Genomic DNA, 23,710 nt, shown 5'->3' with positions numbered 1-23,710 from the left:
AACAGCGGCGATTCGCGATTTCGTCGCGGCGTCAAATGTGGGGCGTTTCTCGTCGTTGGCGGTACCTCCTTTTCCTCCTTATGACGAGACGGCGGAAGACTGGTCTGATTATGAAAAACGTCTTCGACAGCACTTCTTGGCATTTCATGTCACGGACGAACAACCATGTAAGACTGTTCCTTTCCTGGATTTCACCTCAAATGTATCGGTTGTAGTCGCAATTGGCTCCTTTGAAGGATCCTGCGTCTTTGTCCTTTGCTGAAATATGCTCCCTTCTGTCTGTCTATTTTCAAAAGCAAATGTATGTGGTAGCCTCTCGTGTTGCCTTTTATCATTGTCAAAAACAACCAAATGAATCCATCGCGCTTGGGCTGCTGAACTTCACGGTCTCAGTCGAAAGTGTCAATTTGTTACTGACGTTCACAAAGAATCCTATGCCGATTCCATGGTACGGGATGCTATTATCCGGTCGGCGCCCGACAACGAAGTTCGGCAACGTGCCCTTCAGTTGGCGAATCCGACTCTAGATGAAGTTCTCTCCATTGCACAGTCTTTTGAAATTTCTCGCGCCGCTGGGGCGCAAATAGAAGCGTGGGGTGATGTCAGGGAAATACAACCTCTGAGCGCTGTTGACGACGCGTGCGGCGCGTCCCCGCTGGCCGACGTGGCCGCAGTGCGCTCCCACGTGCCGCCTCGGCCTAGCTGTAAACAACCCACTAAGAAACTGCAGCAAAATCCCCGGCAACTTCCTTCATGTCCGCGGTGTTTTACAAAACATTCACGCGAGGATTGTCCCCAACGTTGGGCTGTGTGTCACAATTGCAAAAAGAAAGGTCATGTGTCTTCCGTTTGCAAATCCGACCGCATACATGATGTTCATGAACATGACGCTGATTCTGATTCTGTGTTGTCTGTCAATTGCACTTCTTCCCTTTCAGGGAAGTTATTCCTCACTGTCCAAATCTTTGGTCGAGATGTTCGCATGCAAGTGGATACCGGTTCTGCTGCCACTATAATTAATTCTCAGACGTATCTTCAGCTGGGCTCTCCACTCCTGTCCCCTGTCACTCGGCAATTACGGACGTACAATAAACAGAAGATTTCTCTCTTGGGACAGTTTAATGCTGAGGTATCTTACAAATCCGTCGTTCGCACTGTTCCCATATTTGTGGTTGACCAGAGCAACGCAGAAAATCTTTTTGGTTTCAATGCCTTTCGCGTTTTTGGGTTCTCCATAGATGACTCTGTCAATATTGTCTCTGACGCTATTCCTTATGCTCAACTGGATTCCTTTTCGACGAAATTTTCATCCCTTTTTTTCTCCTGGGTTAGGCCGTGCAAATGACTTTGAAGCTCATATCACGCTCAAACCCACTGCTCGGCCTAAGTTTTTTCGGGCTCGGCCCATTCCTATGGCCCTTCGTGATCGGGTAAAACGGGAGTTGGATCGTTTCACTACTTCAGGGGTCTTGCTTCCTGTCACTTCCAGTGAGTGGTCCTCTCCTGTCGTTGTAGTTGCTCAGCCCAATGGTGATATTCGTCTCTGTGGCGATTTCAAAGCCACTGTAAATGCTCAATGCCTCATCGACACTTACCCTATGCCTCATCCTGAAGAACTGTTCACTAAACTCGCTGGGGGACAGTATTTTTCTAAAATTGACTTGTCAGAACCTTATCATCAACTTCCTCTTGACGCTGCTTCCCGGCAGTTTCTGGTCCTTAACACACCTTTCGGCCTCTATCAATACCAACACTTGCCATTCGGGATTGCTAGCGCCCCTGCTCTCTTTCAGCGATTCTTGGAACAATTATTGCTCCCTGTCCCTGGGTGTATCAATTACATGGACGACATTGTTGTCACTGGCTCCACCACTGTAGAACATCTTCAAAATCTCTGCACACTTTTTAATGTCTTACAGACTGCCGGTCTTAAGTGTAATCTTCAGAAATCACACTTTTTTCAGGCCTCTATCACGTACTTGGGGTTTCAACTCTCTCGGGATGGTATTCGTCTGCTTCAACAAACTGTCGCTGCGATCGATGCCCTTCCTCGCCCTACATCTGTTAAGGAACTGCAGGCCTTCTTGGAGAAAATAGCATACTATCACAAGTTTTTACCGTCTGCGGCGTCGGTGGCTCAGCCTTTGTATCGCCTGTTGCATAAAAACAAGCCTTTTCACTGGTCCGCGTCATGTGACGCGGCTTTCCAGAAACTAAAGACTATGCTGAAACAGGCCCCGTGCCTGGCTACTTATCGACCTGGCCAACATCTTGTTCTTGCCACAGACGCCTCTCAATACGGGGTTGGGGCAGTCCTTGCGCACCGTTTTTCTGACGGGTCGGAACAACCCATTGCCTATGCCTCCAAAACGCTCACGGATGCCCAACAAAAGTATTCTCAAATTGAGAAAGAAGCTTTGGCCATCATTTATGCTCTTCATAAGTTTGGTGTTTTTCTCTATGGCTCAAAATTTCATCTTGTTATGGATCACAAACCACTTGTTTCCTTGTTTCATCCATCAACGTCACTTCCCGACAAGGCTGCACACCGCCTCCAGCGTTGGGCTATTTACTTGTCCCGTTTCAATTATGAGATTCATTTCCGGCCAACGGCTCAACATGCGAATGCTGATGCTTTGTCTCGCCTTCCCATGGGTCCTGATCAGGCATTCGATAGGGACGAACTTTTGTGTTTCCACCTGGATGTTGCCAAGCAGCAGGTTGTGGACGGGTTCCCCATCACTGGGGACAGGCTGGCGGCTGCTACGGGTTCTGACCCTACCCTCTCCCGGGTTTTACGCTGTATTCAGAAGGGTTGGCCAGATCGCCCATCCGCTAAGACTTCTGATCCGTTGCGGAACTACTACACTTTGCGCTACCACCTCACGGCTAGGGATGGTGTTATCCTCCTCTCCACTGACAATGCTTCGCCGCGTGTTGTGGTCCCTGCGTCTTTGCGTGCTTCGGTCTTGCGCCTCCTTCACCAGGGGCACTGGGGTGTGTCTCGCACAAAATCTCTGGTGCGCCGTCATGTGTACTGGCCTGGCATCGACTCTGAAATAGCACACATGGTTGCTGCCTGCGGCCCTTGTGCATCATAGGCCGCTGCCCCGAAGTCATCTTTGTCACCGTGGCCTTCGCCTGAGAAGCCCTGGGAGCGCATTCATGCTGATTTTGCGGGACCCTTTTTAGGTACTTACTGGCTCATCGTAATTGACGCCTACTCTAACTTTCCTTCCATTGTCCGTTGCACGTCGCCTACCACCGCGGCAACCACCAGTGCTCTCGCCCGCATTTTTTCTTTGGAAGGCCTCCCCTCTACTCTTGTTACTCATAATGGTCCGCAATTTGCCTCTTCCGACTTTGCGGATTTTTGTGCTCGTCACGGCGTTATGCGTGTTACGGCCCTGCCGTTCCATCCACAATCCACCGGTGAGGCTGAACGACTGGTCCGCACATTTAAGGCTCAGATGCGGAAACTTCTGACTTCTTCTGCTGCTGATGATGTGCTTCTCCAGTTCCTGGCGTCTTACCGTTTCACCCCCATGGGCGATCACAGCCCGGCTGAGCTCTTACATGGCCGACAGCCCCGCACGCTACTTCATCTTCTGCGGCCTCCCACCTCACGGCCGCGGGTGCCTTCACTTGGCCGGTTCACCGTCGACGACCTCGTCTGGGTACGGGGATATGGCAGGCGGCCAAAATGGAGCCCGGGCCGGATCTTAAGACACCGTGGCAGACGCCTGTATGAAATCCAGACGGGCACGGGTGTTGCAGTGCGTCATTCGGACCAGCTTCGGCCTCGGGTGCCAGCAACGCCTGTTCCGAATGCCGCCACACCACCTTTGGCTCTACCCGATGCTCGGGATCTTGGCATCTCTCAATACTCACAACGCAGCCCTCTCACCGTCATCGCGATGCCAGCACCAGAACGGATGCCACCAGGAGACGTGCCCATGCAGGAACCGGAGGACCATCCTCTGTCAGAGTACATCTACTCGCCTCCTCCTCCAACGGATGCTGACACATCACCCATGTCTCCTGTCATATCAACTGGACTTGCCGCAACGGGCAGATTGGTGCATGGGGCCCCAGCAGATTCGACCCCTACGTCTCCTGTCATCTCGACCCGTTATCATCGGGGACACTTCCGTCCGTACGGGAAGCCTCCTCCTCGAGACTTTACGGCAAGTCAAACAACGCCTATGGACGTTAGCCATCTTCAGGACACCTCCATCAAGACCAGTGCAACAATTTCAAAGGGGGGAAAAGTGTTGTGACTCGCCGATCATTCAAAGTGCCGCCGCGCAATTACGCACGTCCTCTACGTGTGGCGCTGTCTGCCAGCCATGCAGCAGCTGCGCCACCAAAGTGGCCAGCCGAGCACCGGCTGCTAGACTGAGACTCAGTGCTTATTCGAACGCTAATGTGTACACATGTCAATTTACTCTGTGACTTATATGTGGTGTTGTGTCTTTCTTAATTATATGTGTTAAACTTGAAGTTCTAACAGTTACGGTATTCAGCCTAGCAGCAACTGCCTTGTGGTCGCTAATCCCTGTATTCGTCACAATACTCACTATTTGTCCAGGATTATTTGTTGCTAAAAAGGTCAAGTATGCTTTCGCAACAATTTACGCTACAAGTGGGCTCATGAACTAACAGTTCAAAATAATTTTCTGAAAAAGCATTAAGTACGATTTCGGATGATGTTTTATGCCTGTCGCCAGCTTTAAATGTAAAATTTGTCCAGCATATTTAGGGTAGATTAAAGTCACCACCGACTATAATTGCATGAGCAGGGTCCTTATTTAAAATGAGGCTCAAGTTTTCTTTGAACTGTTCAGCAACTATATATTCTGAGTCGGGGGGTTGGTAAAATGATCCAATTAATAGCTTAGTCCGATTGTCAGGTATAAACTCTACCCATAGTATTCCACACGAACTATCTACTTCAGTTTCACTACAATGCATACTACCTCTGACAGCAATAAATACTCCACCACCAACTGTATTTAATCTATCCTTTCTGAACACTGTTAGATTATCCGCCACTATGCCACACCTTCACCCAAACTCTTACCACATTGGTCTGTCTCTACAAAAGAGTCATGTACAGGACCTATCTGATAAATACATCCAGCAAATCTGCAGACCCGTCACTGACATATCCTATTCTATCAAATGCAGAGCCAGCTATGAAGGCAATCCCATCAATATCAACTTTCCTGTAAGTTCTGTAGAGCAATTTATGTGGGCATGATTGCCAATCAGCTGTCCACTTGAATGAATGGCCATTGCCATAAAATGCCCAAGACCTGAGTCAATCATCCGGCGGGAGAACATGCTGCTGAGAGCTACATGTTCAATTTCAATGGCTGTTTCACAACCCTAGTCACTTGGATCCATCCTCCCAACACTGGCTTCTCTGGATTAAATAGATGTAAATTGTCCTCAAAACACATCCTTTGATCCCATAATCCACATCTTCTTCCCCCTTATCCATCTCCTACTCTTAATCCACCCGTCCATGTCGTCGGGCACTGTGCAAAACTCTCCCAGCATGAGGCAAGAAGGAGCTGACCAGTGTCACATTATTCTACCATGCACTTACTGCCTCCCCCCTCTCCCCCCCTCCCCCCCCCCAAGCCCCCAAGTCATCACCCAACATTGCCCAAACCTCCATCACACTCCCAGCTTCCTTTCTTCCTGTGCCCAGTCCATCTGATACAAGCCTTCACCCCAGTGCCAGCACAATGTAGTAAGCTAGGGTGATTCTAAAGCTACCAAAACTCTCAGGCTTGTCTATGTGCCTTTCAAAAAGTCAGCACCACTAGTATGCAGTGAGTTTTTACCTTTACTCCTCAATTTATTGACAAATCCATTTTGTATGTTTCAATCATATTCAAAGTTGAAACATAAATTTTCAAAGGAAAATGTGTTTTCATTCTGTATTTCTGCCACGCAAAGTGTCCTACGCGTGGGCTAAATTTTATCATGTGCAATAACTTCATTAAAAGAAAAGAAAAAGGGAGTTAAACTAAGTTGAACAAATCAAATAAAAATTAGTGTTAAAACAATTGAATACCATTCTTTGAGATTATTATTATTATTATTATTATTATTATTATTATTATTATTATTATATGGCACTTTCTTGTCAATTGAAAAGTGTGTGCCATCTGATTGTTTTCCATTAGCAAAATCCAATTTATTTCATAGTACCCTGCTCTTTTAGTTCAGTAAATTTTGTCCAGTATTTCTGGAAGATCATAAGGAGAAAGTACTTATGTGGTGTCCTATCTGGCAAACAATCTGTTGAAGTAGTAGTTTGTGCCAGAATTAAATAATTTTGAATAGGTTAGTTGCTGGCAATTAAACACACATTTTTGTGGTAAAACAGAATCTTTTCTTTAGTGAATGGGATTACTAAGTTTGCTTCCATGTTAAGTTGCGTAACATAAGTCTGTGTTTCTAAATAATATATCAATGTCATATGATGTGCAGCCTTGAAACTGTTTATCTGATTGTTATTTTATGTGAAGTTTAGAAATAATGCCTTGACAATTGTGAATACACAAACTGATCTGGGCTGCAGTTGGACAATTCCAAATACTGCTGGGAAATAGACAAATGATTCTGCTTCTCTTTAATGCAAGAAATCAAATCCTACCTCTGCTCCTCCTGCCAACACAGTAGTCCATCCTTGGTTCATGTCCGGTAGCTCTGCTGTTCCTGCACCTGCTCCCAAGGTCAGTCTGATGTCTGGTATCTCATTTCTTTTCTTGACCTTTCTAATAGTAGGGTTCCATGCCTTACTAACAATGTAAGTTCTACCATGATTTATTAGCGGTTCTCTGCCTCGTGATGACTGGGTGTTGTGTGCTGTCCTTAGGTTAGTTAGGTTTAAGTAGTTCTAAGTTCTAGGGGACTGATGACCATAGATGTTAAGTCCCATAGTGCTCAGAGCCATTTGAACCATTTTATTAGCGGTTCCGTTACTCGAATCTCAATAGATTCCTTAATGACAGACTACCAGAAGTTGGGTGTCTGTGTCAGAACCTTGGTGTGCTGATAATCCAGTCTATGTAATTCCGTTGGGCAATGTTCTGCAACTGCTGACTTGTTAGGCTGCTGCAGTGTGGAGTGCCGTTGGTGTTCTCAGCAATGATCTTCGGCAGTACACACCATGTGACCTATGTATGTCTTACCACATTGGCAGGGTAACTGACAGAGCCTGGATTTCCATAGTTCCAGATCATCTTTCACACTACCAAGCAGTGCTCATGTTTTGGCTTGTGGGCAGAAGACTGTCTTCACTTGCTTCTTCTGAAGATTCATCCTATCTTCCCACATAATGTGCCACAAAAAGGAATAAATGCAATGACCACATTCCTCCATCCAAAACACAGCCACTGGATGCTGGGCATGGATGGCGGAGGCAGTGGCTGATCAGAGAAAGTAGGGGAGGAGATAAAAGTGCAGTGCCGGCTCCCCGTCAGTCAGTCCATCAGGTCACCTGATGATGACGATGACGTAATTTGCCAAAATATTGTGCCCTTTGGACACTGGTATCCAGCAAATCACCCATGATCTATTTTGACATACACACACTTGATCCCCACACATTACCACATGGTGTGACCCCCCAATACTGTGCATAAATACAACTGTGATGAAAACCAAATACCAAAATCCCAATGAAATGTAGAAAAGTGGAATTACTCCTTTTGCTACAATTCTATTTGTTAAATGACTATTTTCTTCTTTTCTGTCAACTGATTCCAATTATACAGACACTGCACACATCATATGTACACTAAAAGTGCCAAATTGTTATTTGTGCAGTATTTTATGTAATCTTATTATTCACTTTTTAATTTACAATCTGCTGATTACAATGATATATTTAGTTTTTGCATAACACATTTTCTTTTAAGATAAATTGGTAATTGAACTTGTTCCCAGGCCATGTGGTCATAAAAATAGTGTGAGCTAATAACAGTTTATTAAAAAAAAAAACACCTACTTCATTAGAAAGCACTAATTTTACTCTTTGCAGTCAAAGGCTTACTCAATCTGAAAATTCATTAACCTAGAAATTATTTGTAATTACAATTTGGACACATCAAAAATAGTTTCATCATTTGAATCTTGAATCTTGTTTATTTCCTAGACTTGATATCATGCTTTTGTTGCAACAATTTTTCTGAATCACATAGCACCTTCGGTTACCCAAAGAAGACTCTAATTAAGAAATCCCATGAATTGGAGAAATTATGAACCTGATGACTTTACATGAAACCAGTAATTATTGCACAGATACACAGTGTATCAATCAAATAGTGCATCTGACTTTAATACTTTTCTACTCATCTACCATACAATTAAACGAATTTAGTGTTAGGTTAAGTATGTTAACACGACTGCTAAATCTGATCCTTATATTGTTATAAACTAAAATATAATTACCATTTTCACAAAATATCTACATACCCATCTTTATACACCTCCTCCGCACAAGAAATCCTCACTCTGTGAGTAGAATTCCATAGAGCAACATCTCAGTGTCACTCCTTGCATTTACAACATGTTTCTGACTCTCAGAGAGTCCATGCTTGCAAACTGTCATGGTAACGTCTACGTGTAAAAAGTACACACCTAGAATCCACTTTATCAACATTTATTTGCTGGAGTCTGCATCTATGTGTAAAAAGTTCACACTCAGTTCTGAACCCACATCTTCATGTCCCTTATCTTGAAAATCTGGAATCAGTTATGACCACTTGGACATCTTGGTGTAAGAATCTTCAACTGTGTTGTGTCTTTTTAGCATACTTTTACATCTACATATACATGACTACTCAGCAGTTCACAATTAAGTGCCTGGCACAAGGTTCATCAAACCACTTTCAAGCTATTTCTCTACCATTCCACTCTAGAATGGCACGTGGAAAAAACAAGCACTTAAATCTTTCTGTGTGAGCTCTGATCTCTCTTATTTTATTATGATCATCATATCTTCATGTGTAGGTGGTTGCCAACAGAATATTTTTGCTACCTTTTGTTTCAGAAGATGATTACATTCTAGACACTAGCTCACAAACATCTATGAGTATATATGGTACTATTTCTGACCAACAAACTGCTAATTATATGAGAAAATGTAGGGAAGACTGGCCATCACTCAAATGTGATCTAATCAGAATAAACGTGCAAATAAGTGACCCTTAAACCATTGGTGTTGCATCTGTTATTGCTCAACTTAGTTAAAAACCAAATAATTTTCAGTAAGAGACTATGAGTATAAGGTGCTACTCATGAAAAACAGTCAGCAACCAGGTTAGTGATCACCACCACCACGTGTCATACATGCTTGACAATACACAGCAGCAGTAGCAAAGATTTTGCTGATGAATGACATGTATGACACTCATTGACATGTTGCGGTATCTCAACACTGCCACCTGGCTGGGGATTTGAGAGCTCTTCATCAACTGGAATAACTGTTTGTGCCTGAGATGGTGCTTTTATATGCACAAGTGACTCACAGTTAACTGCACACCTGCCACATGGTTACTATTGCTCGCCGTGTATAAGATGGTCAAACACTCCGGGAGAGACAAGTGTACAATGTTCATGCAAATCATTCTTGCCTTTTGTATCTGCCAGAGGTATCAAAACCTTAATTGTTTAAATGCAACAAGTAAGTCTTCATCAACAACATGATCTTTTTTCCATTTCAGCAAACAAATGGCAAACACCACAGGCAGAAAGAAATGTGCAACTCACCTGTAATGCAATGACTTATCAAATATTCCTTCCCTAATCCATGCCCTCATATGTCTACAGAACAAGAGGGTTTCAAAAAGTAACTGTGGGACAACACTGTTTTGCAAGCTATAGCAGTTTTAACCATTTCCACATTCTTATCTCAGTTTCAGATGGGGTGCCAGGAAAATTTAGTCTATCAGGAGGATATCCCATTGTCCACTGCTACTGTTTTGTGATCCCCTAAGTAGCCAACCTTAGATAACATTTAATATTTCTCACTCTTACCCTGTTCAAAATAAATGTTCCTCCTCTGATTCAGAGAACACCAATCAAAACACCATCTGCAACCCTTGAGTGTGCCACAAAATCTTCTGGACCCTGTATACACCATTTTCATCTTAAAGGTTTTAATAACTTTCCGCTTAGAGTCACCTTCTTTTTTCTCTTATGCATAGTGCAATGAAATACATACACACAATCACACTCTCTCTCTCTCTCTTTCTCTCTCTCTCTCTCTCTCTCTCTCTCTCTCTCTCTCTCTCTCTCCCTCTCTCTCTCTCACACACACACACACATATACACACACACACAAATCAATCAGCTAGAGAAAGTTATGGTTGAAAATAAAAATTATTTATGAATAAAGGAGATGACTCACTGTAAGACAGAAATGCTGTGTTGTCCATAGGCACACAAACAGAAGATGATGAGAATGGCTACACACACACACACACACACACACACACACACATATATATATATATATATATTAAACCTGGCTCCCTACAATGTGCTCAGTTGACTGCCAGCTCTTTACTGGCCCACAGTGAGTGTGCAGGGATGAGATGGGGTGCTTCTTTGTGGTTGGTTCTTGGGAGGGATGCAAGAATCAAGTATGAGGATATGGCATGTGATATCAGTTTGTGAATTAGGTCTAGAGGGTATTGCCTGCCTGTGAAGGCCTTTGTGAGGCCTTCAGCATCAAGGGAGTTCTCATCACTGCACATGCGTCTACCACAGTTCGTCAGGCTGTATGGGAGAGATTTTTCGGTGTGGAACGGATAGCAGCTGTCGTAGTGCAGGTACTGTTGGTGATTGGTGGGTTTGACGTGGACTGAGGTGTGGATGGAGCCATCTGAGAGGAGCAGCTCAACATCTAGGAAGGCAGCTCGATGGGTGGAGGAGTACTAGGTGAAATTGATGGGAGAGAAGGTGATCAGTTTGTGGAGGAATGAGGATAAGGTGTTCTGGCTTCGGGTCCAGATTATAAAGATGTCATCAATAAACCTGAACCAGACCACCAGTGGTTTGGGAGTTTTGAGAAGCTAAGAATGTTACCTCTAGGTGGCCCATGAAGAGGTTGGCATAGAAGGGTGCCAGTACCACAAATTTGTCTGTATGCATTCCCTTCAAAGGTAAAGTAGTTATGGGTTGGAATTTAGTTGGTTGGGTGTACAAGGAAATAATTGGTGGGTTTGGAATCTGTAGGGCGTTGGGAGAGGCAATGTTCAATCACGGTGAGGCCATGGACAAGATGGTGTCGAGTGAACATTTTTCATGTAGTGATGTCTCACTTTCTTTAAAAAGTGATAGTGAGGTTTGTAAAATTTGCATGAAGAAGGTCAAAAGAGGTATCCTGTGTGTCGACTGCAAGTACTGATACCACGTCAAAGTCAATTTGAAATATATAAAAGACGAACATGACTGGACATGCCGACAGTGCTTTATAAGTGCCAAGGAAAACGAAATAATGAACACGCTAAAGACAAAAGAAAAAATAATAAGTGTGTTAACAGATGATTTAGTGTCAATCAATACAAAATATCAAGAACTTCTGAGGAAATATCAAGAGCTGTAAACAAAATATAAAGCAGTGGATCGGAATTATTGCCTAACTCAAGACAACGCCGTTGTTGATGGTCATTCCGCGCAGAAAATGTGGCGTGTGCCAAAAAATACAAACAAGCAAGAACTACATGTAAGTACAGCCCCAGTGATACCATTATCAAACAAATTCTCAGCACTAGTAGCGGATTGTGGTAACACAACAGACATAATCCAACCAGAAAGTAATCACAAAACTCCTGCAACAGAACCAAAAAAGAACTTGCCAACCTTAAGATGCACCAAAGGGCTCCTTCTGTATGCCGAAAGTCATGGAAGAGACCTATCCAAACATTTTCGCGAAAGTATGTGTTCAAAGCATTCAGTTTTCGCAAAAATCAAGCCTGGTGCAATGTTAAATGCAGTGGTGGAGAATATTACAACAGAAACAAGTCAACTGAACAAAGACAATCACGTTGTGATTAATGGCGGTGGCAACGACATATACAAAAACGAAAGCAAGACAGCCCTGCAATGTTTCTGTAACATATTACCAAAACTATTTCAAACGAACATTGTCATCGCAAACGTGCCAGTGCGACATGATTTACCACTGTGGTCGTGTGTAAACAAAGAGATTCGACACTACAATTCCGAGCTAAAGAAACTGTGTGATAAATTTAGCCATGTACATTTGATAAACTTAAGTAAGATGAATTGTGATAAACACACAAAACATGGATTCCACTTAAACAGGAAAGGGAAGGCCAAGCTAGTTTCCCCACATAAGCAAACTGTGCGAGAAAGACAGTGTGGAGAAAGCTCCAATTGCTCTGGGCTACAACCACGAGACTTTTTTAAAATAAAGGACCATAATAATAGTTTTCAGGAATGTATTTAGGACATGACTGAGTCCTGTTCACGCAAAGAAAAGCCAGGCTATGAAATAAGTGATCAGTCATTGCAGGACAGTTCTAAAAAACCAGTGTATGCAAAAGGTCATAAAAAGTGTAACTCAAACAATTTTGATTTGTGCAAGATGGTAAATAAACAAGAAGTGATAACACCCTTAAAGTTAATGCACTTAAATGTGCAATATCTCAGAAACAAACTTGACATACTACAAATATTGATAGAGGAACACTTGCCACATGTACTAGTAATAACTGAACATGGGCTAAAATGCAGTGAAATAATATATTATAGATTAGAAGGTTACATACTAGCAAATAGTTATTGTAGGCAAAACCATAAAGGTGATGGTGTGGCAGTTTATGTTAATTAAGATATAGAAGCTAAAAAAAATTCCTTTCTTGAACACCATACCAAAGAAGGATCAATTGAAATGACAGGTAGTGTACTCTACAGTAATGATCTTAAGTTACCAAAGCATAAAGTGATTGGAGTATATAGGCCACCAAATGCTGATGTAATGCTGTTTATGGATAAACTTAGTAGTGTTGTTGGTAAGGGCGGTTCTAATGACCTTACTATATTAGGTGATTTTAATATAGATGCAAACTCAAATAGTATAGTAAACTTCAAACTCAGTGACGTACTGACCTCATACAATCTTGTAAATACAACTCTGAACGGACACATGTTTCACTAGAATAGGTTATGCTATAATCAGCAAAGATGTTATAGATAAGGTAAATTACCGTAACTTAAATTTTCTTTATTCTGACCACTTCTGTCAGGTGACAGAATACATAAATTCAGTTATACCTAAAATAACAAAACCTGTGCTACAAAAACGAATGCTGAATACCTCAAATATTAATGCTCTTAAAGACAAACTAGCAAATGAGAAATGGGATTCTGTGTACTAGGAAAAAGGGCAGGATGAGAAATGGAATGAATTCTACTCAACGCTACTACATCATTATGAATATAGTTGTCCAGTCAGAGAAATCCAGAAGGTAGTTAAACACTGTCAAAATGGAAGTAATCCTAGACTGAAACTCCCACCAAATCTGATCAGGCTCAGGCAGCAAGTACATGATCTAAACCAGCTTTATAAAGCTACTACTATGCAGATTTTCGAGGAAAAATACAATAGGGCCAAGCAAACTTTTAAAACTGAAATTGTTAACCTATGGAAACAGATTAACAGCAAAATAATAGAACAGTCTGACAACGTAAACAAAGCATCTTGGAAGCTGATTGACAAATACCGGAAAGGTCCCAACAAGATGAACACGGAACCACTCAGCATAAGACATGATAGTAGCATTATAATACTATACGTAATATTTTTAATAACTACTACATCTGGCAAACAATCAATCCATATTATAGATTCACAGGTAGAGACCCGATGCTATCTCACCCAATGTACCAAATTTGAATTTGTGGAAGTGAATGAGCAGGAGGTTCGCAGGGCAATCAATATACATGCTAAAGAAAAAATTTTCATCTGGATGGGATGGCATATCCAGAGCCATTACTAAAGCGTGCTTAGAAGAAATCTCTAAACCTCTTACCCGATTAACTGCAGCTTTAGAGAAAACATGTATCCAATGGTTCTAAAAATGAGTGTAGTGAAACCAGTGTATAGAAAGGGAAGTACGGAAGATGTCTCCAGCTATAGACCAATAGAATTAATTCCCACTTTTAGTAAGATATTCGAAAGCATTATCCTTTCTCAGGTAAGTACCTTTTTGACAAAACATAAACTGCTTGTAGATTCGCAACATGGCTTCAGAAAAGAGCTAAGTACAACCACAGCAGTTACACAGTTCATCCATGAAGTTAACTGTGTGTTGGACAGATGATGCAGACTGCTAGTATATTTTTGGACCTGACAAGGGCATTTGATACAGTAAACCATAGGGTACTTCTTAAAAAGCTAAAATCTTAAGGTACTGTCGATCGAACCATGAATCTTCTAACCACATACCTGCTGAATCGTAAGCAAAGCACTAAATTGTTATACAAACTAGATAATAAAATCATGAACTTCCAGTCCACCAGTGAACCTATATTACAAGGTGCACCACATGGCTCAATCCTTGGACCCTTTCTCTTCCTTATATATATTAACGACATTGCACAACCCATTAACTCCCATATTGTAAGCTATGCAGATGACACATCAATCTTATTCTATGGGAGTGAATGTAACGAGCTAGAATCTCTTGCTACTAGTGGCGCAACAGAAGTAACAAAATACTTCAGTGATCAGAGACTCAACGTGAATGTCACCAAATCTCAACTACTGACATTTAAAACAGGCAGTTCTCACCACAACAATATGAATAGTGTGTGTAATATCTCTGCAACAGAAAATGGTAACTGTAAATTTCTGGGTGTGTATGTTGATGAAAATTTGCGGTGGACATACCACATTAATTTCGTATACGGAAAAGTCAGTAGTGCCATATATCTACTCAGCCAGGTCGCAAAAGATAGTTCCTAGCCAAGCACTGAAATTAGTATATTATGGAACACTTTACCCTTTTCTCAATTACGGAATTGAACTATGGGGCAGTGCAGCTGACGTACATTTAAAGAGAATACTACTACTACAGAAAAGAGAATAAGACATATACATGGGATGGGACATAGAGATTCATGTTGTAAAATGTTTGTGTAGCACAAATATCTGACAATATATTCTCTGTACATCTTCAAAATAGTTGTATTTTTTATAAGTCAACCAACAGAAGCTATCAAGGGCAGTGATGTACATGATCACAACACTAGAACAAAGTGTAACTATTTCCGTAACAGAACAATGTCAAAAATGACTGATAGAAGTCCATATATCAGTGGTTTGATTTGGTATAACAAGCTACCAAACGCTCTAAGAACGTGCACGGGAAATGTTTTTAAAACAAAATTAAAATCTTTTCTAATACAAAAATGTTTGTATTCTTTAAACGAATTTTAAGATAGTGATTGTAACATGAGGCATTAGCATAGCAGTTGTAATGTGATAAACGTAAAAAATAGACATATGAAGCAACAGCTACAGAGTATAGTGTATTTTATAAGTGTAAATATAACCATAGTATTAAGTCTGATGTTTGCAAAAGCCATCATTACGATGGCTCCACACAAAGAAAATGCAAATAAATAAAAAATAAATAAATAAATAGATGTTTGTGTATGCCCCAGTAACCCCTGCCCAATTTGTGTCCCCACATCAGCTAGTTGTGTGCTACTATCTCACGCCATTGTCTACGAAACTGCGTGCCCAGCCATCTGTCACCTGCCTTCTCTACCTGCACCTCTAGCAAGCCCACAGACAGCTCCCCACTCGTGCCTGAGCTGCTAGATGCTTGCCCCAAACCCCCTCCCTGCCTCCCACCTCTCCCCATTCCTGACACCACCCAACCTCACACCCCCACCTCATCCCAGCATACTCACCAAGAGCCAGTAAGAGCTGGCAGTCAACTGAGCACAATGAGTGCCTATCATCAACACAGTGCTTTTGCTTTGCGGCGAGTTGTCTTTTTTATTCCTAAATAACTTGTAAAAATCATTCATCAGTGCGTATGTTAAAATTTTGAATTATTTTGAATTAATTTACCGTTGAGGCATCTCTGCAAATAATGTGTTTTGGCCTGATCTCCACAACAGATCTTGTAATGCATGAAATTCTTCTCTGAGGTAGGAGTTGACCTGTCGCATACTATCAAACTGCATCCTCTGCTCAAGGTCAAGTTCAAACCACGTTTCTTCTTGTTCAAGCAAACCAAACTGTAGTACATTTTGGTTAGTAGAGTCAAGAATATCAGCACCTATGGCTGTAAACAAGAACAAAAAACATGCTTCATTATTATCAGCTTAACTCAGTAACACATTCATTATTTAAATTTAGCGATTATTTTCATAACATTTACACTACGAAAAGATCACTTACCACCACAAGGCATTGCTACAGTGAGATCTATGTTGATTTTCAACTTGGCATCTATATCTGTATCAGGTACAAACTTGAATACAAAGTGACTGCTCAGAAAATATGACACTTCAGCATATATAAGAATTATTATGATAACAAGAGTCAGCAAGGACACTGCAAAAGAGAGAAAAATAACAGTTCCTCACAGACATAAACAATAAACACAGGTAACTTCACTGCAAACAGCTACGGCTTTAGGAGCTGCATCGCCCTAACATTAATATCATTGTATGTAGACTGCAGTTATCACACAAACATCATACAAAGTGATTCTGCATAAAATAATAATAATAATAATAATGCCAACGGTATCATCATTCTGTCAGTCCATACAAAATAAAAAAGGCATTAGCAGTGTAGAAAAATTTCAGTTCTTAAGGAAGCATATAATCAAAAATAATTTAGACAAAGAAGCATTTTGGGGCTGAACACACAAACTTGAAATTAAGTTCATCTTATAACATTTTTTGAAGACACTTCTAAGCCTGGATAATTTTTAAAGGGTCCAGATTATTTAACAATGACCTGTGTGAGCTGTTCAACTGCTCTTCAAAGTCCTTTGTTGACACTGACAGAATTGCAATGTCATCGGCAAACCTCAAAGTCCACATTTCTTACCCCTGAACTTTAATTCCTTTTCCATGTTTCTCCTTGACTTCCACTACTGCTTGCTCAGTGTATAAACTGAATAACCTCAGGCATACGCTACAACCCTGTCTCGCTCTCTTTACCTACTCTGCCCTTTCATGTTTACCGACAGTTCCAACTTCCATACAAGTTTTAAACAACCTTTTGCTACCTATATTTTATCCCTGCTAACTTCAGAATTTCAAAGAGTGTATTTACTCAACACTGTCAAAAGCTTTCTCTAACTCTACAAATGTTATAAACATAGGTTTAATTTTCTTCAATCTATCTTCTAAGACAAGTTGTATGGTCAGTGATCCTACATTTCTACGTAACCCAGACTGATCTTCCCTGAGACTGGCTTCCACCAATTTTTCCATTCTTCTGTAATTTTGCAACAATGATTTATTAAACTTTAAGTTCAGCAATATTCACAGCTGTCAACATGTGTCTTCTCTGAGAGTGGAATTATTACATTCCTCTTGAAGTCTGAAGGTGTTCCGCCTGTGTCATATCTTACACACAAGGAGGCAACAGTTCTGTCTCTTTCAAGGATCTCAATAAATCTGAGGAATACTAAGTGCGAACTTGAGGGTGGGGTACAGAGGCCATTATTGTTGTTAACTTGTACAGCAAGTGAGTGGAATACATTTGTTTCCTAACATGAAACACAGCATATAGACAGTTTCAGTGTTGTGCAGTTATTTTCAAACAAAACACAGTTACTCCACATTCAGTGCTCTTGAGTACTTTCTATAAAAATACTTAGAAAATATCCCTGAACAACCTACAGAATTTTGTAAGTGGGATTCAGGTTCACCCCCGTAGATGATGAGGCTGCTAATTTCTGAATACACAATGCATTTAACACAATTTACATTTGCCGACATATTCTATGGATCAAGTGAGCTGTATTTATTTTATGAAGTAACTAGAAGCGGATTTCATCTTCACCCCCTCCTCACACACAAATCAATGAGTTTTTAGAAACTGATATTATTTTGTAAAAAGTCTCTCTGCTTGCTTTCTAGAAGTGAAATTTATATTTTGTGTTTTAAGAATTATTCCAATCATCCTTAGCCAAATTTGTTATACAATCAGCATTACGAACACTATCTAACAATGTGGGACTCATGAAGGCTTTTTCTTATAATCAGTATCTATCAGTTATAATCAATATTGCAGCCTGCTCACTCATCGTTTTTTAAAATAAGATTACACATCTTCAGAAATGCTTTCTAAGTAATGATTCACGTTTTTGGCCAATACATTTGACATTCCTTTCCTTGGCTTTATTTCTTTAAGTGATTTCTCATTAATTTTACTGCCGCTATTTGTGCTTCCCATTGACAAGTCATTCAAATTTGGAACCCATTCTGTAATTTTACAGGTGACAGTCATCAGTCAAACGGGTCAGCATCTGTGGAACTTTGTTTCCTACTGGTGACAGGTTTTTTATTATTTTTTATTTTTTTGAGTTATCTGTTGTTGTGGTCTTCAGTCCTGAGACTGGTTTGATGCAGCTCTCCATGCTACTCTATCCTGCGCAAGCTTCTTCATCTCCCAGTACGTACTGCAACCTACATCCTTCTGAATCTGCTTGGTGTATTCATCTCTTGGTCTCCCTCTACGATTTTTACCCTCCACACTGCCCTCCAATACTAAATTGGTGATCCCTTGATGTCTCAGAAAATGTCCTACCAACCAATCCCTTCTTCTAGTCAAGTTGTGCCACAAGCTCCTCTTCTCCCCAATTCTATTCAGTACCTCCTCATTAGTTATGTGATCTACCCATCTAATCTTCAGTATTCTTCTGTAGCACCACATTTTGAAAGCTTCTATTCTCTTCTTGTCCAAACTATTTATCGTCCATGTTTCACTTCCATACATGGCTACACTCCATACAAATACTTTCAGAAATGACTTCCTGACACTTAAATCTATACTCAATGTTAACAAATTTTTGTTCTTCAGAAACGCTTCCTTCCTATTGCCAGTCTACATTTTATATCCTCTCTACTTCGACCATCATCAGTTATTTTGCTCCCCAAATAGCAAAACTCCTTTACTACTTTAAGTGTCTCATTTCCTAATCTAACACCCTCAACATCACCCGACTTAATTCAACCTCATTCCATTATCCTCATTTTGCTTTTGTTGATGTTCATCTTATATCCTCCCTTCACGACACTATCCATTCCGTTCAACTGCTCTTCCAAGTCCTTTGCTGTCTCTGACAGAATTACAATGTCATCGGCGAACCTAAAATTTTTATTTCTTCTCCATGGATTTTAATACCTTTTCTTCACTGCTTGCTCAATATACGGATTGAATAACATCGGGGAGAGGCTACAACCCTGTCTCACTCCCTTCCCAACCACTGCTTCCCTTTCATGCCCCTCAACTCTTATAACTGCCATCTGGTTTCTGTACAAATTGTAAATAGCCTTTCGCTCCCTGTATTTTACCCCTGCCACCTTCAGAATTTGAAAGAGAGTGTTTCAATCAACATTGTCAAAAGCTTTCTCTAAGTCTACAAATGTTAGAAACGTAGGTTTGCCTTTCCTTAATCTTTCTTCTAAGATAAGTTGTAGGGCCAGTATTGCCTCACGTGTTCCAACATTTCTACGGAATCCAAAATGATCTTCCCCCAGGTCGGCTTCTATCAGTTTTTCCATTCGTCTGTAAAGAATTCGCATTAGTATTTTGCAGCTGTGACTTATTAAACTGATAGTCGGTAATTTTCACATCTGTCAACACCTGCTTTCTTTGGGATTTGAATTATTATATTTTTCTTGAAGTCTGAGGGTATTTCGACTGTCTCATACATCTTGCTCACCAGATGGTAGAGTTTTGTCAGTACTGGCTCTTGTATAGACCCTCTATATACTCCTTCCACCTTTCTGCTTTCCCTTCTTTGCTTAGAACTGGGTTTCCGTCAAAGCTCTTGATATTCATGCAAGTGGTTCTCCTTTCTCCAAAGGTCTCTCTAATTTTTCTGTAGGCAGTATCTATCTTACAACTAGAACCAAACTTGTGCTCTGAGACTCTATTTTTAAGGCCTACATCTGAAATTGAAATAGAAAAGACACTTCATAGCAAAATTGAAAAAAAAGTCATCTGCTGGACAAGATCAAATTCCATGCTTCCTCCTTCATAATTGCAATAACTTTATCAGTAAACCCCTAGCCCACATAATAAAGTTCTCATTCCTGAATGGTGCATTTCCTGGTATGCTCAAAATTGCAAAAATTATACCTGTCCACAAAAAAGGAAGCAAAGAGGATCCCAGTAATAATCGACCCATTGCACTGCTTTCAACTTTTAGTAAAGTATTTGAATATATAATGGCCACCAGAATCATGTCCTTTTTAGACAAAGAAAATATCCTGTCACCTGCTCAGTTCAGCTTTCAAAGTAAGAAAGCTACAACTGATGCAATACAAGAATTTCTAGATCATGCACTGGAGCTTGTGGACAAAAAAACTCCCAGCCATAAGTATCTTCCTAGATCTAACAAAGGCCTTCGACATTGTTAATCATAGTATACTTTTGCAAAAGATGCATTCCTATGGAATAAGAGGAAATGCCTATGACTGGTTTAAAATCTATCTGGAAGATCGACAGCAGTATGTCAAATTAAATGAAACTAAGCTCTCAGGTACAGCTAGCACTGTACATTCCTCCACACATACCATAAAGCAAGGCGTTCCCCAAGGCTCCGTCCTGTGCCCCTTACTTTACATAAATGACCTTCCTCACAGCCTACGACACACAAAAACCCTTTTGTTTGATGATGACACCTCTGTACTCATATCTGCGTCTGAACAAATTCTCCAATCTAATATAGATAGGACCACAGATCAAATAAGTCGATGGCTTCAAAGTAACAGGCTGCTTCTTAATGCAAAAAAGACAATTGGAATAACCTTCCACACTGCCCAAAACAGAAATCCATTACTACCAACTATATCACTGGAAAAAAATAATGTTAAACTTGAAAATGAAATAAAATTTTTGGGGGTCACTATTACTGATACGCTCACATGGAAAAGGCACATTGACGTTACCAGCACAAAAATTAGTAAAGTATGCTTCATGATTAGATCAATAAGGAATGTCACTAACACAAGTACCCTAACCACAATGTACCATGCACTCTTTCACTCTGTACTTAACTACGGAATCATCTTCTGGGACCAAAATTCTGAATCAATTAAGATATTCAAACTGCAAAAGAAGATAGTCAGAACAATTATGTTCAAAAAACAAAGAGACACTTGTAAACCATTATTTAAGAAACGAAATATTTTGCCGCTCCCATGCCAATACATACTAGAATTATTATTCTTTACCAAAAAAAGTATCAACAAAATTAGCGAAAATATGGATTACCACGATTGTGACACAAGATCAAAAACCTCTCTAAGAATACTTCCCCACTCAACAAAACTGTTCAATGATGGTGTCAAGTGCATGGGAATAAAATTATATAACCATCTTCCAACTTTTATACAAGAAATCCAAGAAATAAATAAATTCAGACAGACAGTGAAATCTCTTTTAATAAAAGACTGCTTTTATACCATCCAGGAATATTTGGAATCAAAATTGTCTTAGTGCATGATAATGTATCAAATCTGAATGTTATTAAGTCAATTTTGTCACATCATGTAACAATTCTCTGTAAAGTTGTAACTTTAAGTAACATAATTTGTAGGTAATGTAAAATAATCATTCTTCTGTGTTCTTGTTTACTGTTTTAGACTCCTGCGAACTGTGTATTTGTATTGACTTACCCCATATCAGTTGTACAAGCCATTGTACTGATTTGATCTACAGGACAAATAAATAATAAATAAATAAATCTTACCCCTAGTGAGATAAGCATCTACATCCTTACATTTGTCCTCTAGCCATCCCTGCTTAGCCTTTTGCACTTCCTGACTATCTCATTTTTGAGACGTTTATATTCATTTTTGCCTGCTTCATTTACTGCATTTTTATATTTTCTCCTTTCATCAATTAACTTCAATATTGCTTCTGTTGCCCAAGGGTTTCTATTAGCCCTACCCTTTTTACCTACTTGATCCTCTGCTGCCTTTACTATTTCATCCCTCAAAGCTACCCATTCTTCTTCTACTGTATTTCTTTCCCCCATTCCTGTCAATTGTTCCCTTATGCTCTCCTTGAAACCATGTACAACCTCTGGTTCTTTCAGTTTATCCAGTTCCCATCTCCTTAAATTCCCACCTTTTTGCAGTTTCTTCAGTTTTAATCTACAGTTCATAACCAATAGATTGTGGTCAGAGTCCACATCTGCCCCTGGAAATGTCTTACAATTTACAACCTGGTTCCTAAATCTCTGTCTTACCATTATATAATCAATCTGATATCTTCTAGTATCTCCAGGGTTCTTCCACGTACACACCCTTGTTTCATGATTCTTGAACCAAGTGTTAGCTATGATTAAGTTATGCTCTGTGCAAAATTCTACGAGGCGGCTTCCTCTTTCATTTCTTAGCTCCAATCCATATTCACCTACTATGTTTCCTTCTCTCCCTTTTCCTGCTTTCGAATTCCAGTCATCCATGGCTATTAAAATTTTCGTCTCCCTTCACTACCTGAATAATTTCATTTATCTCATCATACATTTCATCAATTTCTTCGTCATCTGCAGAGCTAGTTGGCATATAAACTTGTACTACTGTAGTAGGCGTGGGCCTCGTGTCTATCTTGGCCACAATAATGCGTTCACTATGTTGTTTGTAGTTGCTTACCCGTACTCCTATTTTTTTATTCATTATTATAGCTACTCCTGCATTACCCCTATTTGATTTTGTATTTATAACCCTGTATTCACCCAACCAAAAGTCTTGTTCCTCCTGCCACCGAACATCACTAATTCCTACTATATCTAACTTTAACCTATCCATTTCCCTTTTTGAATTTTCTAACCTACCTGCCCGATTAAGGGATCTGACATTCCATGCTCCGATCCGTAGAACGCCAGTTTTCTTTCTCCTGATAACGACGTCCTCTTGAGTAGTCCCCGCCCGGAGACCCGAGTGGGGGACTATTTTACCTCCGGAATATTTTACCCAAGAGGACGCCATCATCATTAACCATACAGTAAAGCTGCATGCCCTTGGGAAAAATTACGGCTGTAGTTTCCCCTTGCTTTCAACCGTTCACAGTACCAGCACAGCAAGGCCGTTTTGGTTAGTGTTACAAGGTCAGATCAGTCAATCATCCAGACTGTTGCCCCTGCAACTACTGAAAAGGCTGCTGCCCCTCTTCAGGAACCACGCGTTTGTCTGGCCTCTCAACAGATACCCCTCCGTTGTGGTTGCACCTACAGTAAGGCTATCTGTATCACTGAGGCACGCAAGCCTCTCCACCAACGGCAAGGTCCGTGGTTATCCCGTGCATATCTCGAGCGCTCACAACTTATGCCATTTGCTGAGAAGTATGGAAACTCTTAGACAGGATTAACAGTTACATGACATCATAAATTATCCACACAAAGACGGTACATAGTTTTAGAATGTACAGAATTACTTTTATTATTGA

The 23,710-nt window shown here is 40.6% G+C and overlaps 1 protein-coding gene across 5 annotated transcripts in view; it reads right to left on the bottom strand.

Moving 5' to 3' along the window:
• The window catches only part of LOC124773095 (endoplasmic reticulum-Golgi intermediate compartment protein 2), an 85,590-nt gene that overhangs the window by 41,243 nt on the left and 20,637 nt on the right, over positions 1 to 23,710 (bottom strand). For all 5 annotated transcript variants that reach the window (XM_047249372.1, XM_047249375.1, XM_047249374.1 and 2 more), the window contains exons 3-4: positions 16,469 to 16,624; positions 16,136 to 16,352 (exon numbers count right to left, since the gene is read on the bottom strand). In XM_047249372.1, the coding sequence (XP_047105328.1) occupies positions 16,136 to 16,352; positions 16,469 to 16,624 (373 nt within the window). The remainder of the gene's footprint in view (positions 1 to 16,135; positions 16,353 to 16,468; positions 16,625 to 23,710) is intronic.

This window comes from Schistocerca piceifrons, chromosome 2 (assembly GCF_021461385.2).
Source record: "Schistocerca piceifrons isolate TAMUIC-IGC-003096 chromosome 2, iqSchPice1.1, whole genome shotgun sequence".
Lineage (NCBI taxonomy): Eukaryota > Metazoa > Arthropoda > Insecta > Orthoptera > Acrididae > Schistocerca > Schistocerca piceifrons.
This window is presented reverse-complemented; position numbering and strand designations above follow the sequence as displayed.